The sequence below is a fragment of the Oryctolagus cuniculus genome, chromosome 1 (assembly GCF_964237555.1).
Source record: "Oryctolagus cuniculus chromosome 1, mOryCun1.1, whole genome shotgun sequence".
Lineage (NCBI taxonomy): Eukaryota > Metazoa > Chordata > Mammalia > Lagomorpha > Leporidae > Oryctolagus > Oryctolagus cuniculus.
Genome location: NC_091432.1, coordinates 114,004,534 through 114,023,641, shown reverse-complemented (window position 1 = coordinate 114,023,641; position 19,108 = coordinate 114,004,534). Strand labels below are relative to the sequence as shown.

The 19,108-nt window shown below is 51.6% G+C and overlaps 1 protein-coding gene across 3 annotated transcripts in view; it reads right to left on the bottom strand.

Moving 5' to 3' along the window:
• SORL1 (sortilin related receptor 1) overlaps positions 1-19,108 on the bottom strand; it is a 176,073-nt gene that overhangs the window by 72,936 nt on the left and 84,029 nt on the right. For all 3 annotated transcript variants that reach the window (NM_001082664.1, XM_008258525.4, XM_008258528.4), the window contains 8 exon segments: positions 2,462-2,600; positions 3,637-3,883; positions 5,169-5,260; positions 7,146-7,277; positions 8,285-8,457; positions 12,201-12,286; positions 12,748-12,873; positions 18,130-18,316. In NM_001082664.1, the coding sequence (NP_001076133.1) occupies positions 2,462-2,600; positions 3,637-3,883; positions 5,169-5,260; positions 7,146-7,277; positions 8,285-8,457; positions 12,201-12,286; positions 12,748-12,873; positions 18,130-18,316 (1,182 nt within the window).

Here is a 19,108-nt window from a genome sequence, read left to right as displayed (position 1 = left end):
AGATTGGGCGCAGCTCCAGCCACTGCAGCCATCTGGGGAGTGAACCAGTGGATGAAAGAACTCTCTCTCTCTCTCTCTCTCTCTGCCTCTCCTTCTCTGTGTAACTCTATCAAATAAATAAAGAAATCTTTTTTAAAAAACGTGTGATGTAGACAAGTTACTGAACCTTTCACACTCTCATCTATAAAAATGGGAGTATTAATAGTATGCATGGATTGGGGAAAACGGAGGTCACCCAAGCCCACGATGTATGTTAGTGGTTGCTTACAACAGAATAACCCTTTCATAAAGGTGGATATTACCATCACCATTATTTTATACTTGGAAAATATAAACTCCTGTATGTGTTAGGAGCAGAATAGCTGGCACCAGGGGTTGCCAATGCACAATATGAATTTGCAACACCCTCTCAGTGTTCTAAAAAGAAAGCCAGGTTAAAGCAGACAAGTTCAAGGCCAAGAGTCTCACAGGGCACACAGGCAGTGCTGACACCCCGATGCCAAACTGGTCTGTCTGGGATCACACACTTTCCTCTCTGGCCCTGTATCTGTGGCAGGTTGTCTCCTGGAAGTACTCTGTTCACAACCAAAAGGAGTAAAGAAGGCTGTTAACAGCTGGACCAAAGGGGTGGCCACAGCTGATCCTGCAGAGCCACAAGTCTGTTGCACCTGCCAGCACACACGTCACTTATGAGACAGCCTTTCCTCTACGCAGACCCCACCTCACCCCACAACTCCTCTGGCTGGTTTAATCGCAGGGGATCTTTGAGGCATGGAGGAGAAATCCCAGCTAAGCTGGAGAATAGCAGCCCTGTCGTCTGGCACAAGGAGACCACACCTGCGCGTGCTCAGAGCACACAGTCCCTCCTGTCCAGCTCCAGGGGCCTAGGTGTGATGCCCATCAGCTGTGCTGGCGCTGCTGCAGGAGCAGCTGGCCAAGGCCAGGAGCACAGAGCCCGGGGAGCGCCAGCTTCCCTGGACACAGTGATTCAGGAGCTGCCGTGTGCACAGCACACACTTCCTTACAAGTACCTGGAACGGCCCAGACCCATTCATCTGGACTGGAGATAACTTAGAGAAATGCTGCAAATCCACTCTGCACGGTAGCAAGGCAGATCAGCAGGGACGCGGCACTTCCTGCAAGCAGGACCAGATTTCAGACCCTGGAGCCGCAAAGTGCGCTTCCTCCATCTCTCCCTGTTTTAAAGCAGGCATCTCCTCTAAGAGAGAACTTGGACTTTGCCACATAGTGGCACAACTGGAACAACAGCCCAGATCCTCTACTAGTGAGAGCACTCTGGGAAAGCTAACTAATCCCCAGGATTTCCTCCCCTAATCTGCAGACCATGCTTCCTAACAACAGTCAGCCCGACCTCACAGGGCGCTGGGGCAATCGACAAGAACACAGACTCACATCTGCAGGACACTTCCCAGTCTTCTGAGAGCGTCCTCACGGCACCATCATGGGTCCCAAAGGGATAACAGTGTTATCTGAAACTGGATTATTTCCCTTGTTTTCTCTTGGCACACCTTCGGCCAAGAACCAAGAAAGAGCATCAACATTCTAGTTCAAAACAGAAGCCTAGCAGTTCGTCAGCAAAGGAGTGTCAGCCTCCCAGGCTGCCAGTTAATCCTGCTGAGATAAAGAGGGCGACTCTTGCAGGAACGGTTCTTCTTGGGGATGCCCGGATCGCTGCCCGCCCGAGTCCACGCCCGGCTGGGAGCGCAGCATACGGGCAGTCCAGGAAGGAAGGCAGCTTTCTGCTGGACAGTCCCAGCCTCCAGGGCCTGCAGCTCAATGTCCTGACCTGGGGTTCTTGAAGCCACACCCAGCAGAACTTTAAGACAGCGACTGTCCACACCCACGCCAAGTCCTCCCTTGCCTTGTCCTCTCTTCCTCTGAACAAGCACATGAATTGAGTATTTACTGAGTCTTAGCTGCTGGCAAAGCTGAGGGGGAATAAAAGGCAACCTCCTCCTTCATGGGGTTAATTAAAGCAACACATAGAGACACACGGCACTGCAACAGAGGGAAGTACGATAAAAGAACCATGGGTCATCCGGGCAACCTGGGGACAAGAAAGGAGCCCTGCGAGGCAGCCCCGACCGTCCGAGCACTGCGCACAGCGAGGATGCCAGGCAGGCGTGAGGCACAGGCTGGGGTCCTCCCAGCTGCAAGAGCAGCCACAGCACCCATCAGCAAGGGGCCAAGGGCAGGAGGAGGCTGTAATTACCCACCAAGCACCAACACTCTCGGCAGACAAAAACATGCTGTCTTCCAGCTGTTTGTGTATCATTAGAAAAGAAATTAAGATGTCATTAGGAAGAAATTAAATAATGTGCATGTTGTCGTGACAACACAGACGCAGGCTGCCAGGGCCTGCTGCAAACGGGGACTGCCCACACGCAGCCCATTCCCCGAGATCAACTCTGCAGAGACCGAGGAGGGGGCTCCGCTTTACCTGTGTTCTTCCCCTTGTAGAAGATCTTCATGTCCATCAGCCCCGTGAGCTGGCTGGCCAGAATCTCCATCTGGGACCCGCTGTACTTAGAAGCTCGGAATATGCTGAGCTGTGACCAGTCATCCCAGTAAATCTCATTCTAGAAAGAAGACCTCGATTAGCCCAGCTCTTTAGTTCTGCATCTGCACCGTCTGTAAGAATGAGAGTTCCCCCAAGCAGGAGACAATTTTCATTTAGCAGCTCCACGGCCGGCCTGATCAAGGTCCCTCTTAAATCCAAGAGGCGGTGGCTTTCTCCAAACCTCACCAAGTGTCCACATGGAAGGAACTGCCCCTAACAATGCTATCTGATAAGCACTGGAGTCTGACCACAAGCCCGGCCCCCCAGTTTACCATCTGCTTTCCGATATGGGGGAGGTGAATTTTGCAAAATGGGTCTGTTTTGTTAAAACAGAACTGAGAGGCAATGCAGATGGCACGGAGTTCAACTTAAGCCATCAGGACACAAAGAAATGAGTGAATTGCACCTCACAGGAGATGAAGATACTGTTTTTTTGTTTGTTTGTTCGTTTGTTGTCATTTTTATTTGAAAGGTAGAGTTATAGACGGTGAGAAAGAGAGACAGAGAGAAAGGCCTTCCTTCCATTCGTTCACTCCCCAAATGGCCACTATGGCCGGCGCTGTGCCGATCCAAAGACAGCAGCCAGGTGTTTCCTCCCGGTCTCCCATGGGGTGCAGGGCCCAAGCACTTGGGCCATCCTCCACTGCACTCCCAGGCCACAGCAGAGAGCTGGACTGGAAGAGGAGCAACTGGGACTAGAACCTGGTGCCCATATGGGATGCTGGTGCCGCAGGCGCAGGATTAACCTAGTGAGCCACGGCGCTGGCCCCTGAAGATACTGTTTGAGAACGAGGCTGCCGACATTGAAGTGTGAACCCAGAACATTCACGGGAAATAACCTTAACCTTTTGAACCGTGAACAGTGGTGGGAGCCTGGACCCCTGGCACCTCTGACTGACACCCCTCTGCATGGGCTGAGTGTATGACCTCAAATTCAGAAAGTAGAGAATTTTCTGGAAGCTAGGCAGCATCTCTGTAAAAACCCAGGGGTAGTGGGCTCTGGAGGCCAGCACACTCTTCACCTGACTGCCAGGTGGGGAGGGACACGGACTCACCTTAAAGACAGCAATGGCATAGGGGTGCGGGAGTCTGTCCAGGATGACGGAGCGCTGCTGGCCGCTGAACGTGATGCGCTCAATGCAGTCCAGGTAGGCATCCGTCCAGTAGATCCACTGATCGTCCACGGAAATGCCATTGGGCCACTTCACATCCTCCGACACGAGACGATAGGCGGCAGATCCGTCCATGTTGCTCCGATAAATCCCAGGCTTCAGGTCTCCCCAGTCGGTCCAGAACATGATCCTGGTCAAGACGGGGATTAACACACGTCCCATCAAAGCTAGAGACGTGGGGGCTCAAATACCAACCCCCAGGGAAGAGAGCCCTCCCGAGCAATCAGACCAGTTAGTGCAGCATTATTATAATCTGTAGCTGTAATGCCTGAAACAACTTAATCCCCTGACCCAGAAATTCCACGACTGGAATTCATCTATGGATGGACAAAATCTAATTACGCAACGATAATGTGCAAAGAAATGTACATGTGTGTATTAATTTACACGCTCCAATAGAGAAAGTGATTGTGTTATGGAATCTCCTTGTGTTCACATGAGACAAACATGGACGTGTTTCTGTAAAAGTACAGACTGTAAACACACTGTGATGCTGACAGTCACGTGTGTGTTTTAAGGATAATGCTTGGCTGGCACCGTGGCTCAATAGGCTAATCCTCTGCCTGCAGTGCCGGCACACCGGGTTCTAGTCCTGGTCGGGGCACTGGATTCTGTCCCAGTTGCCCCTCTTCCAGGCCAGCTCTCTGCTGTGGCCCGGGAGTGCAGTGGAGGGTGGCCTAAGTGCTTGGGCCCTGCACCCCATGGGAGACCAGGAGAAGCACCTGGCTTCTGCCTTCAGATCAGCGCTGTGCGCTGGCCATAGCGCACCGGCTGTGGCGGCCATTGGAGGGTGAACCAACGGCAAAAAGGAAGACCTTTCTCTCTGTCTCTCTCTCTCACTATCCACTCTGCCTGTCAAAAACAAAAACAAAAACAAAAGCAGCGCTAATGCTCAGTCAGAACTGCTATGCGAGGGGCCAGGCCAGGAAAGCTAGCCCAGAATCAAATCTCCCCCTTCACTACGCTTCCCTCAGTCACTGAAATAATAAGAAAGCACCTTTGCAGCCCTGAAGTAGGTCCTAATTGCGAATAAGATGGAGAAGGGGTTGCCGGGAAAGATGGAGCCGTTGCAATGTTTGCACCACACAGAAGCTCAAGATAACGAGGCCTTCCAACACCCAGGGGGCTCTCTGTGTCTCTAGGGATGCTCTTCGGGCAGCACCTTTTCTAAGGAAACAGCCTACAGATGCAACACACAGGGCCGCCAAAGGGCTTCCGCGGTTTGTTAACAAAAGTGAATGGAGTCACCGGACCGCGATGACTAAGCAAGGACTTCAAAAACTCTCAGTTAGCAGATTAATCCGACCACACCTCAGGAGAAACAAGGTTTCCATGCTTCAGTTCCTATCTGGTGAGAACCCTTTGTTGCAATGTCAGTCACGGATTGGTTCCCTCTGAGGGGCGGGCACACTTACCCTTCTTGGGGCACAAGGACCAGGGCCCGGGGCCGATCCAGCACCGAGGAATTGATGACGGTGAGTCGGAAGTCACCATCTGGATTGGCTACCTGGCACAGAGAGAAGCCGAAAGGGTATGATGAATCCAAGCCCCTCCAGGAGACCGGCACGGCCAAAGGCTCCTGCGCACAGCCTGCCTGTGTACAAACTCCCTCTGCACCTGCCCGATCCCTGGCCAGACGCAGCCAGGAACTGTCCCGGCTTCCAGTCTGGGAGGGCTCTTCCCTTCTCTGGCTCGGTGACAATTTCCCCACCTTACCACAAAGCCCAGGAGAGACGGGAGCCCCAGTCCAAGGTGCAATCGCAGCTGCACCAAGGCCGGTAAGTGCTCCGTCTGCATGAGCTTACTTATCCAGCCCATGTCACTCCATGCTCACAGCCACCAAGGACTCCACACTGGCCACAAACCAGTCTCCATCCCCCAGCCTGGCACTGCAGAGTCCACACAGCAGCCCCCTTCTCTCTCTCCCCTGCTTCAACTTGGGGGCCATCTCGTGGTTCTCCAAGCCTGACACACGTCTCTCCCCACAGCTCCTGCCATATCCCATGCCAGCCTGCCCTCGCCACTGTCCACTCAAATCAATGGTCACTTTCCTTCCCAACTCCCTGTAGGCTCACCTCCTTTCCTGGCTTTCTGAGCCACTGGATCAAAGCGCAGCAGCAGCTCTGCTCACAGACATCTTACGGCACTTTGCACAAGCCGTACTTGGGTTTTACAGCGGTCACCCCACAGGCCTCAGGCCTCCTGTGCACCTTTTCTAGTGCCTAGCAAAGCCCTGGCCTCAAGCAATTACAAGCAAGGAGAGGGGCAGGTGTTCGGTGCAGTGGTTAAGTGCATCTCAGGCGCCTGTGCAACATCCCTGCCCGGAGAGGCTGTTCTTATCCTCCCTGGGTCAGGCTCAGCTCAGGGGCCACCTCTTCAGGAGGCTTCCCCGCCCACGTTTCCTAACGCTGCCCACTCCCCAAGCACACTGCCATAACAGTCTGCTCCATGTTCTCTGTAGCACTGAGCCCCATTCTTTATTTCCGAAGTTTTCTACTTCCTCGGCTGAGGTCCACACTCTCTGACCAGGAGCTGGTGCGTCTTGCAGCATCAGAACGTGAGGAAAGACCTGGCACAGATCACACACTCAGCGAGCCCTGGTGGTTCGGCTGAGTGAACAAATGAACCTTCCTCTTGGACGTGAAGAATCCAAAGCTTGGACGGAATGAATCCCTTGCCCCTGCTACTTTAGCCTGCATAGTAAAGCCCAACCCCAGTCTCCCTCGCCAGGCTGAGTGTGGTATCTTGCAACTCCTCCTGGCACCCTGTGTCTCCTGGCTCCCACTGTGCTGCTCCCTCCTCCCACCCCCGCCTCTGCACCCTATCTCCAAAGGGATACATTACAAAGACGCACTGTGGCCATGCCCAGGGCCTCAGCAGTGATTTGCGGCAGTTGAAAGTCCTTTTGTTCCTCAAGACAATGATTTTGCTGGGTTGGACCCATTTATTTCCCTGGTGTCGCCATGGGTACATAGAGCGGGAGTTCCTGAATCGCAAGGTTGCAGACAGGTGAAGTGTGGACTGACAATCATGGTGATAAAGAGATCACCATCACCGCTCTGAGTGAAGACAGGGGCACTAGACTTATTGTAACAGCATCATATGGCATTATCATTAACGTTATTACTCTTATGTTCCTGCCAGCCAAAACAGAAAGTCTCAGGTGTCCCAATGACATCCCTGATGGATCCGGGCACCCTCTCTCACGTGGGCCCTTTGTGGCAGCCCATCATCTGACACCATCCCTGCTTTTCCAGAAGCCGACCAGGGCCACTCTCTGGAAATGTCCAGCCTCTTCTGACCCTCTGGCTCCCAGCTCTGCATCAACCTGGCTCAAAGCCCAGGCACTCCACCTGCTCGCTTCATCACGAATAACCCGGGAATCCACATACCTCGATCTTTTTAAAGCCTGCGTCCACCCAGTAAAGTAATTGGCTGAGGGGTTCAAAAGCCAAAGCTTCTACCGTCTCCAGGTCAGAGTTGATGATCACCTCTTGTCCTGTACTCCCGTTCAAACAGAGGCGCTAAAGAGACAAAAAGAGTTCAAAAAACACAGTAGGAAATGCTCAAATGACCTCCTGCCAAATCAGTCCTGGGGCAGCAGCCCTTTATTCAAGCGGCTGGACTGGCAACGGGATGGGGCCCTCCTGGTCACTGAGCTGCGTTTGAACAAAAGCATTTCCAGAATGCATTACGGCTTCCTGCTTGAAACAGAATTTACTCATGGATACTCCTCTGCATGTCATTAGGGACACTGACTGCTCAACTATGAGCTGCGTAGCAAGAAGGCCAGACGCAGGCATGGGTCTGCTCTTAATACATGCAACTGCCTGCTGCGATTTTCAAGTTCTTGTGTCTGCTTTTATCATCCTCCCTTGAGAGACGCTCAGCTGTCAGGTGCTTTTGCTGGGACAGCCCCACCCCGACCTCACCCCTAAACACCCAGGCACTGTAAATTGTGTCTGCTGGGCTGGGAATCTAGATAAGGCAGGTTGGAACCGCTTCTCAGAAGGGTGACACAGACAAGCAATAAAGATCAGGCAGCCCTCCTTTGAAACGCCTGGGTTTCAGTTTCTGTCTCTCTACCCTGGCCTGTCCAGGGATCTCAAATGCTGACTTCCTGGTTCTGGTCTGAATTCAGAACACTCAAGTAGATAATGGCGTGAGCTCTAGTTTGGGCAAGTGTTACTAGGCCATGGCTTGGCAAGAGATGCTGATGAGGCAGCAGGCACAATAGGGAATGACTATAAATCCTACATTGCTAATCCCAAGCCTCTCCAGCAGGAAAAATGAGACCTCATTTACAAGCTGGCCAGTGCCGCGTGGCTTCCTTTATCCTTCCTATTTAGACAGAGGTAGCAGGGAAAGAAAAATACGACAGAAAACTGCAAAGCTTCACCTGCCAGCCCTGAGATGAGTTACCACACACAAACCCTCACTCACCCATCTCCTTGGGCCTTTCTGCTTAAAGTTCATCAGTACTGGATACTAGCAAGGCCCAGCCCCCAGCACAGACCAAGGGCTGACTCACCTGGATGACGTCCAAGGCCAGGTCAGACCAATACAGGCAGTTGTGCTCATAGTCAAAGTCCAGGGCCACTGCTGCCCGCAACCCAGTGAGGGGCAACTGCTCCGTGGTTCCGGAAGCCAGGTCATAGCGGTGGATGGACTTGCGCGTGGCGTACAGGATGAACTCGTTCTCTTCTGCCAGAGACACACAACACACCCGGGAGGTTGGGCCCAGGGTATGCCGCTGAGGTCCTAGCACCTCTGAGCTACTCTTCTCCCATGCAAACTCCTCGTGCCCACTGGTGGTGGGGATCGCGTGGCAGAGCCAAGGAATCCAGAGTCGGAAGGTGTGCAGTGGAACCACGTTCCAGCCTTGAGCAAGTCACTTGCTCCAGGGATCTCTTTGCATCTGCAAGCGTCTGGTACATCTTCTTAAAGATCAAGACCCTGCGGAACGCACGCTTCAACACGCACGTTGCTGAGCTCAGCCTCAAGTCGTCAGGAGGTTGGCGACACCAACCACCACACACTCCCTTGTGATGCCCGCACCCCGCAACTCCACGATCTGGCTGACCAGAGACCACTAGAGGCTGAACACTCGTAACTAACTTTTCCAACCAACTGGCTCCCTCACTCATGTTGTTCACAAGGACACGTGGCAATTCGTCCAACCTATCAAGATGCTCAAACGGTAATCAGACATCTTTTCGCAACTCTTTACAAAATGTTCCACAACATCAGTTTCAGAAAGACTCTTCCTGCCTCAACAGATTCTCATGCAATATACTTAGGGCGAGTAAGGGCACGGCTTGATGCTCTAACAGCTGTGATGGAATTCAATTTGACAAATGAGAAAAACTGAGATCAGAGAGGTGAAGTAACTCACCCAAGGTCACAAAACCAGGCAGTGGCAGAACGAAGATCGGAACCCAGGCGGTCTGGGTCCACAGGCTATGTTTCAGTCACAGCATTATCCTGCCACCACCATCTTTCAGGATTCAGGAATACAAGCCCAGAGCACCTGCCCTGATGTCAGACAACCAGCTGGTTACAGGAAGTGCTCTCGCTTGGACACCAAGGATGCAGCTGGGCCGACACCCAGATCCTTCCCCAGCGCCCGTGTGTGGGGCACCCACTCTAAAGCCTGCAGACCATGAATGTGGGGGGACGCGTGGGGGTGGCTGCCTCCACCCACCTCTCCCAGCCCTTGCGCTCCTGTGCGTGTCTGTCATTATTAGGCACCTCATGTATGCCTACCTAGGCAAAATCATTTACAATGAGTGGATAAACAAGCACTGACCCAGAGAAGCCGGCAGAGAACACACAAGCAAGACTTAGAGAAATGCCATCCCATCACAGAGGAGAGGGCTTCGGAGGAAGGAGGATTAGAGGCAGCTGGGCCCATCATGCCTCAGGGCACAACTCAGGGCAACACTCTGCTGGTATGAGCCTGTGTTGCTAACCAAATGTTTGGTACTTGGGTCATCTCCCTAGAGAGACTCACAGTAAAAAGATATTAGAAAAAAAGTTTTTTCAAAAGAGCATCTATTTTCACAGGACGCTGCACATGGGACCAAAATGCAAATCTGCATGGCTGGTTAGTGCCCCCGCCCCCACTCCATGCATTCAGTGAAAGCAAGTATGAGTCACCTGCATTACAAAGATTATGCACCAAAAGGTAAGCCCAGGGTGGGCATTTGGTCAGGTCCTGCATCAGAGTCACCAGATTCCACCCAGAGCCCTGCTCCTGACAACACACATCCTGGGCGGCAGCTGGTGATGGTGCAAGTGCGTAGGTCCCCTGCGCCCACACGGGAGACCTGGATCGACTCCTGCTTCCCAGCCTCAGCACGGCCCAACCCAGCCATTGTGGCATCTGTAGGGGTGAGCCGCAGATAGGGGCTCTCTCTTTCTCTGCCTCTCTCTCCTTAATAAACAAAATGTAGAAATAAATAAATCCACCTAAAATTTTAATATGGTAAAAGTCTGCCATTTTTCTTTGGTCTCACTTCACTTCAAAGCCATCTAAGGTACCTCCACATGATAACCAATCTCTCCTTTTTGTTTTCCAGAAAACCTTCCCACTGCCATTCCCAGGGAGGGAGGGGGAGTCAAGAGGCAGGGCCCGTGAGGACTCCGTCCACAGAAGCCAGCCTTATGCCCCCATCTCTCTCCAGCAACTAGAAACCCCACCCTGTTAACTCTGTATCTTCTAAGAAACTAATGCCCCATCGCAGAGCCTACGTCCAGAAATACTCAACTTAGGGTTGGGCACAGAGGAGCACGTGTCTCAACATTTACCCTAGAGAAGCTACAGAATTCTTGGCCAACGCTGGCCAGGCACAGCACAGCCTGGACATGCGTGTTTTTACAGTAATTAAAAGGGAAGAAAAATGACTATATTTTTCAAATCCTTCCAGTTGCTGAGATAACGTCACCCCTGCACAGATGTGATGGTTCCCGGTAGTCCTAGGAAACCAGCTTTGCGAGTCCATGCCCTTTTTTTTTCTTTGACCTTTAGGAGGCAGCCTACACTGAAAGGGAGACTTCTCCACTTCATCCTCTGTTCTGTTTCTCCTGTCAGTTTCCCTTTGCTGCCAGTTTAGATGGCTTAAAAAAAATTTTTTTGTCCCTCGCTAATTACCTTTAAAAATATTTATTACAGAGGACGCACTCCAGCCCCTTCGGTGCAATGGCTCACAGCATCCTAGCCCAAGCCCTCGTGGCTAATGGCTCTTGTGAGGAGGAGATTTGAGTATCATCTGCTCATTTGAAGGAATCTGCGGGAGCCGTGGTTCTCTGGGAGCCTCCGCAGTGAGGTATGTTAATTACCCTGGTAATGATGGAAGATTAAATTAAGGGACTAACGAGCTTAGCATGAAAAACAGCAAGGCAAGCTGGCAAGCAGCGAGCAAACCAGAGGGCTGCTGGGCCCTGCCTCTGGAAGACAACGCACGTTCCCCGTGACCCACTGGGCGCCGTGGCTGCTCCATTCCACAGCACGCCGCGGCGGGAGGGCGGCCTCCTCTCCATGGAGGCAGGAGACACGTGAGCGGGTGGAAGGGCTGTGATCACAGAAGGGCTCTCACTGAATAAGCAGAAACCCAGAGAAGACAGAGCGGAGGCTGAGCCCCAAGCTCTCCTGTAGGCAGAGTAATTTCACGTCTACATTAGAAATACCTGAACGCGTTCCATCACCACTACATCAACTTAAAACATGCTTTGGAACACACTACAATCTGTAGAGCACATGTAATCACTCTAATGAAGTTTTTTCTTAATGGGCAGGCATCGTGCTCATCTAAAATAATGAGAATGACTCGTTTGCCATTTGGGTGAAGTCCAATGACAAGCGTGGGGCTCGGAATCTAACTCTTCACTTTGTCGCTTTCTGGATGGGTACACCTTAGCTAAGTCCTTTAACCCTGTCCTCTGAAGATGCCTACTTCCTTATATTAAAAAAAATAAAGTTGGGGCTGATAATATCTACTTCATTGGGCTGTGAATAGGATTGGCAACACACTGAAAAGTACATGAAAATCTGTAAAATTCCACTAAAGTATAATTATGTTAAAACTGAAACAGACCACTTAGCTGCTTCCTAAGAAGGCACAAGTGTCTTCGTATTCAACTTTGACAAAGGAATCAAGGCAGACACAAAAGCCTGGGGGCACCCCGCAGTCCCCCACACCTTCCACACTGAGCAAATATTTCTCAACAAAGGAGCTGCCTTCAAAAAACTGAACCAATGCAAACTAGTTTCTATTCCCGCAGAAGCAGAAGGCTATGCGCAAGTCGACTTTGGATACTCAGGTTAGGGAAAAGGAATCTCCATGATGTTGTCATTTCCATCATGTTCCCTACTGGGTTAGAGCTACAAGCCTGCACCCGGGCTACAGCGGTGAATTAAGTCAAAGGGGAGAAACCACCTCTCTTACCTGCCAGGGGACAGGGGACCAGCTCTCCTTCCAGCCGTGCCTCAACATCTCCTCCACTACAGGTGTCCCCAGAAATCTTCCGGTAGCTGTCACCCCGCCAAAGCAAGAAGTCAGAAACATCAGAGAACAGTCAGAAAGGCAGCCCAACTGGGGAGGTACTCCCTGCTTGTGGAGAACACATTCCATCTGTCCACCTCTCAAGAAACCCAGAGGGAGGCCCTGCAGTCTCCCAGAATCAGCTGCGTTGATAAATCAGCAGGCCCAGACTAGCGAGAGCAGTAGCCTGGGCTAGACTTTGACACACATCTCTTCAGTAAATGCCTCTGAAGAGGTCTCCCCATGCAAGTCAGGACTGTAGAGGCTCCCAGAGTCACTGAGAAGCTTACAGACTCAGAACTTTTTGGACACTGCGTGTAGGAGACACTAAATGTTGCCCAAACTACTTGCAACCCGCCAACATGGAATTCTAGAATGTGGGACATGCATGGATCCCCAGTGGTTCTCTCTTCCCTGACTACCGGGAGACCCCTGTGAGCCTGATACGTACCCTCTTGATCGCCTGTACGTAGAGCCCACGGGACAAGGCACTGGAGGGGAGGACTTTCCAGAAAATCCTGGATCTGGAACACACACCTCTAATGCCAAGTCTTCACTCATCCGGAAGCCAAAGTCACTGCAAAGGCAATTGGACGTCATTTATGATTCCAGGCACTTGTAACCACTGTTGACTTTTACAGAACATCCTTCCTATCACTTGTGTTAGTTACTTAACATGGCCCTTTAAAGAACACTCATTTTGTTGCACTGAAATACACCTTCAGAAGCAGCTTTCCATCAGAATCCCAAGTGGAAAGTCACTATGATATGCCATAAATATACAGAAATGACACAAATCATGCAAAACCAAACACTTTTTTTTTTTTTTTGGACAGGCAGAGTGGACAGTGAGAGAGAGAGAGACAGAGAGAAAGGTCTTCCTTTGCCGTTGGTTCACCCTCCAATGGCCGCTGCGCTGCGGCCAGCGCACCACGCTGATCCGATGGCAGGAGCCAGGTACTTATCCTGGTCTTCCATGGGGTGCAGGGCCCAAGCACTTGGGCCATCCTCCACTGCCCTCCCAGGCCACAGCAGAGAGCTGGCCTGGAAGAGGGGCAACCGGGACAGAATCCGGCGCCCCAACCGGGACTAGAACCCAGTGTGCCAGCGCCGCAAGGCGGAGGATTAGCCTAGTGAGCCGTGGCGCCGGCCTCAAACACTACTTTTTAAAAAAATTATTTATTTATTGAAAGGCAGAGATACACACTGAGAGAGGAAGAGACAGAGTGAGAGCAAGAAAGAAAGATTTTCCATCTGCTGGTTTGCTCCCCAAATGGCCACAACGGCCTGAGCTGGGCCAGGCCAAAGCCAGGAGCTTCCCACGCGGGTGCAGGGGGCCCAAGCCCTTAGTTCATTTCTGCTACTTTTGCGAGGCTGTTAGCAGGGAGCTGGATTGAAAGTGGAGTAGCCAGGACTCAAAGCAGTGCCCAGACAGGATGCTGGCGATGCAGGCAGCAGCTTAAATGATATGCTACAATGCCGGCCCCCCAAATACTACTAAATGTTAGATAGGTCCAATTCCCCACCCAAAGATTCTGGGCCTGCCCTCTCTTTGTTGAAAAAAATTAGCAGCAAATATTAGAGTTACAAGCACCCAATGGCACGGCTTGGCATAATCAGCATAATTAAAAAATAAATTTTTGAAGAGTAACATTTTTAAAAAAAGATTTATTTATTCCTTTGAAAGAGTTACACACCGAGAGAGAAGGAGAGGCAGAGAGAGAGAGAGATAGAGGTCTTCTGCCTGCTGGTTCACTCCCCTGGCTGCAATGGCCATAGCTGTGCCAATCCGAAGCCAGGAGCTTCTTCCAGGTCTCCTACGTGGGTGCAGGGGCCCAAGGCTCTGGGCCATCTTCTACTGCTTTCCCAGGCCATAGCAGAGAACTGGATTGGAAGTGGAGCAGCCAGGACTCAAAGTGGTGCCCACATGGATGCCGGCACTGCAGGTGCCAGTCCCTGAGAGTAATATTTTTAAAAACAATGTATTTTTACTAAGGATTCAACATTGTTTAAGACTGTCCATAAGCCATTTACATCATTTTAAGTTAAGTTCCTCATCCTACACACTGCAAACCAGCAGCTTGCTTCACCCTAAGACTTCCGGTGATTTGGGAGTCACATCTTCCAGCTCAGTGGGCAGCAGCTTGGTGTGGGAAGGAGGAGACCCCAGTGGCATCTCAGCTCTGGTCTCAACTGCGTGACTTCTCGGCCCACTTGACAACTCTGACACGAGGCAGGGAGAGGGGGCTGGTGTGCAGTCAGCAGCTAAGATGCCACAGAGGATGCCTGCATCCCACGCTCGAGTGCCTGGGTGGGGGCTTCAGCTCCATTCTCCATTCCAGCTGCCTGCTGTCACTCACCCCGGGAGGCAGATGCTTGGGTCTCTGTCCCTGGCCTGGCTCCAGCCCGACCCATCACTGACCATATTGTGGTCATTTGGGGAGTAAACCAGCAGATGGGAGCGTGTTCTCATGTACGTGCTCTTTCAAATTAAAGAAATAAACATTAAAAAAAATAAAATGCAACTGTGTCACTTATTTCCCCAAACCCTGTTCAAGCTATAAATTCTACAGCCCAAAGGGATTTTTTTTCTATGTTCATGTGCTCCACCAGAAAAAGCTTACTTTATGCAATTCAACAAACATTTCCTCAATGAAAGAACTAGACCAGAGCAAAGTGGTTTGTGTGTAGCACACCATAATCAACACTTAGCATTTGTAGAGCACTGTTCAAAACGCTCTGGCTTTTACTACTGCATCCAATAGGTCCCCTCCATGAAATTGGTTCCCGTCTGCTGAATAGCCACTTTGATTTTTTTTTTTTTTTTGGACATGCAGAGTGGACAGTGAGGAGAGAGAAAGATAGAGAGAAAGGTCTTCCTTTTGCCATTGGTTCACCCTCCAATGGCCGCCGTGGCCAGCGCACCGCGCTGATCCGATGGCAGGAGCCAGGTGCTTCTCCTGGTCTCCCATGGGGTGCAGGGCCCAAGCATCTAAGGTACCCTTCTCAGGCAACTTTCTCTCTGGGAAGTCATGACCCCACAGACTGAGAGATAGAGAGAAAGGTCTTCCTTTTGCCATTGGTTCACCCTCCAATGGCCGCCGTGGCCAGCGCACCGCGCTGATCCGATGGCAGGAGCCAGGTGCTTCTCCTGGTCTCCCATGGGGTGCAGGGCCCAAGCATCTAAGGCACCCTTCTCAGGCAACTTTCTCTCTGGGAAGTCATGACCCCACAGACTGAGAAACACCAAGACCAGCTCCCTCCCCTCCCTGCAGAGAGATTACCCAAGGCAGTCCACAAGTCAAAGGAAATGCCGTCCCATAAAAACACTGTCCTAATGACAGGCGGGTACGTATCAACACATACATTATGTGCAGGGGTGGAATATAAAATACACCACTTTTTAGGAGGCGCTGTCAAGACTCGGAAAGCCACGCACTTCCTGGCAATGTGGGGAGGTACAAGGACATAAGGGACTGAGATCTGGGACTGCACAGGCCAAGAGCTGGCTTCCCTGCGAGGTTGAAAAAGACTATTGGACAGAACCTGATTTTCAAGTCAGTTTTCAGTCAGTAGAAGCTGCAGTCACAGGCAGACACTCTTAAGCTCACTTGTCTTTACCTCAGCTCCTGTCTTCCATCTGGGGACCATTTCCATTCCCACCCCCACCCAACCCCCCGCCCAGTCCAACCCCACCAAGAGCCACACACTCAGGCTGGCTTCTTTCTAACAGCTACATCAACTGCAGGATGGCCTGAAATGAACTTCCTGGGGGCTATCAGCCTCACCCTCTCATGTGGCCTGTAGCAGGTTTGTTTTTTTTTCTAATCTGTTCCATCCTGGATGGCTACTTTAAGGGAAGCAAAACCTATAGGTGGAGGTTACCTGTACTCATTGGGTTGGAGAACAGGAGCGAAAGGGAACAGACACCTGTTCCAGGACCGGGGCCTCTACAGTGTCCATCAGCGCAGGGAGGACAACCTGAGGCCAAGAAGTCCCAGATGACAATGACAACTCCAGGGTGTCTACAGCAGAATACTGGAAGGCAAACAGCACTGGGCTGACATCCCCGGGACCCATCTGTGCTGTGACCTTGGAAGGGAAGGACTGTCCCATCTGGATTAAGCCTTGCTGCTCCCGGGGCAGGCGGAAGCTGCACCTGCATGAAGAACTGCACAATCCAGAATCCCCAAGGCAGCGCTTGCATTTTAAGCCCCCAAGCGAGTGATAGGCACATGGAAGTTCTAGAAGCACTGGTGTGGGACAGAGGCCAAATCTGGGTGGCTTTTTGTTTGTACAAATTTATTTCAGAGAGAGAGAGAAATATGCCCCCATGTGCTGATTCACTTCCAGAGCACCTGCAATGGTCAGGGCCGGGTTGAGGCTGAAGCCAGGAGCCAGGAACTCAATCCAAGTCTCCCCTTTGAGGGACAGGGACCTACCTGAACCAGCACTGTTGCCTCCCAGGGTCTGACAGAAAGTCAAGGTCAAAGTCAGGAGCCATGGCCAGGAATCAAACACACACTCTGATGTGGGACGCAGGCACCTTAACCACTAGGCTAAACGTCTGCCCCTGGCTGGCTGCTTCTGTAAATAAGGTTTCACTGGATCACGGCCAGGACCATTTATCCACGACAGACGTCACTCATCTACTGGAGCTTCCACGGACACAGCTCAGCGGTTACAACAAGAGACCACAGAAACCACACAGCCTATGAAGCCTGAAAGACTTACTCCGAGTCCCTGTTCCAACCTCTCACCTAGAACACATGAGAAGTTTCTGGCTTCAGCCAAGGTATGCGTGGCTGCCTCTGTGCCTCGGCTCCCACTGAAATTGAGTTCTGTGTCTCTATTCAGTGTCTGTGCTCTGCTGTTACCGCTGACCAACCTGCAACGACCATCTGCTGAGTTATTACCGCTGAGACAGTCGGGGGCTCTGGGACCCCAGATCCTCCACTGCCACAACTGTCTGCCCCTAGTGCAGCTCTCTTCTGACCTTCGGCCTGCCTCAAACGCCCTCCAAGGCTGACGGGGCTGATGGGATCAGGCGCATATCCTCTAGGGTTGCTACTTTGACCATACATTCTCTTTCAGCCTCCTCTCCACTCTCTGCCCGCTCCATGTACCCTGCCACACTTTCCTGGCTCCACGCCTGCATGCCCCTGCCACATGGCCGCAGGGCCACCTCCCTGTACACCCACTTGCTTCCTTCATGCCCACCTCAAACACTGCTTCATCTAGAAATTTCCCAGTTCCCAAACAGCAAATCACAGCCCTCCACTTCCTTTCATTAATCACAGGGGAAGAAACCGATGCCCCTTCAAGTCACCTGCTGTTTTGCATCGCCTGTCACAGTTACTTCCTCCCATGTCACTTCTTCCACTTTTAGCATTCTCAGCAGTGCCTGGGATGTTTTGCTCAAGAAATAATGAATGATGCCAAAAATACACACACTAACACTCCTCATTTCAGACAAGGACATAAATCCTCTTAGAAAAGGGGTCCAAAGGAAAAAGAGTTACCCACGACGGAAAATTCTGACATTTCCGTTCCTCAGTTGCGCTCGTGGACAGACACTCGAGAGCTATTTGCTCCTGAATAAGTTGCTGAGGCTTCCCTGGGTGGCTGCACAACACGCAGTACGTGGCTGTACCAAGGACAACCTGTGTAAGAAGCGCCTCGTGTTCCTGCACATACAAGATGCTTGCTCGGTACTTGCTCCTTTCTCTTCCTTGCCTTACTTGGCAGAGTGCCCATGCCTTAGTCTTCTCCCCCTGCACTGCTAAGTGAATAAAACACACAGTGATTCCCCAGCCATGGCAGAACAGCTCACCACTCATAGTCCTCCCGGGTGCAGGAGCAGTTGGACACAACCACCGGCCTGTCAAAGTCTTCTCCGTTAAAGCATGTGGCGTGCGGGGTCCTCCGTTTGAAAACAGTCTTGTGTCCAAGCAAACACTCATTCCCCCGCTCATCAGATGGTGACCAGAGCTTGTAGTCGTTCTCTGTGCAAGGAACCCCTGGGGGGAGAGAAGTACAGTATAGAGCGTGAGAGGCAGGCCCATGCAGGGTTGCCCTGCTCACCACTTCCTGTCCATCCTGTGCCACCAGCAAGCCACAGACCTCAGGAGCTGTCCCAAGGCCATAACGGACTTGAGTCAGCCTGAGAAAGCTGGGAAGAGGAGAGCCACCTTTGGGCACCACGCAAACTTCGGAATTACTTTAGGATACTCAGCATTTCCTTTTTGAAACACGAACCTGGGGGTGTCCTCTTTCCACAGTCATCAGGGGAAGCTTGAATCTCTTGTCAGGGGCATTGTTCCCTGCCTGCTTCCTCGGGTTGTCTGGGCACACCTGGCAGCATGGTCCCAGAGCAATGGAGAATTCACCTGCCCCACTTGAAGGGACAGGACTTTCACAGCAGGAAGGTGAGACATGGCAAGACAACTTGCATGGTCACTCAACTTAGAAACATACGTAGTGTGTGCTTACTACCCCAAGGGCAAACTGTGCCCATGTTTACATGGGTGTTTCATGTCTTTTCTTATGTTTCTGTAGTATGATCAAATACCACCCTGAAGCTGAGGCACAGCTATCCGTGAAATGCAATTCAAATCCACAAGTCTTCATGAAATCCCTACTGAAAGGCTACCAGGCTACCCAGCAGATAAAACACAGATATGCACACGTTCTTGTTTTTAAGGTACACACAGCATTCAGCTGTGTCATTCAAGCTGTGATGAGTGTACTTAGGTCTGGGTACAGAGCAGAGGGGGGTGTCTTCCAGCTGGGACATCAGATTGGACCCTGAA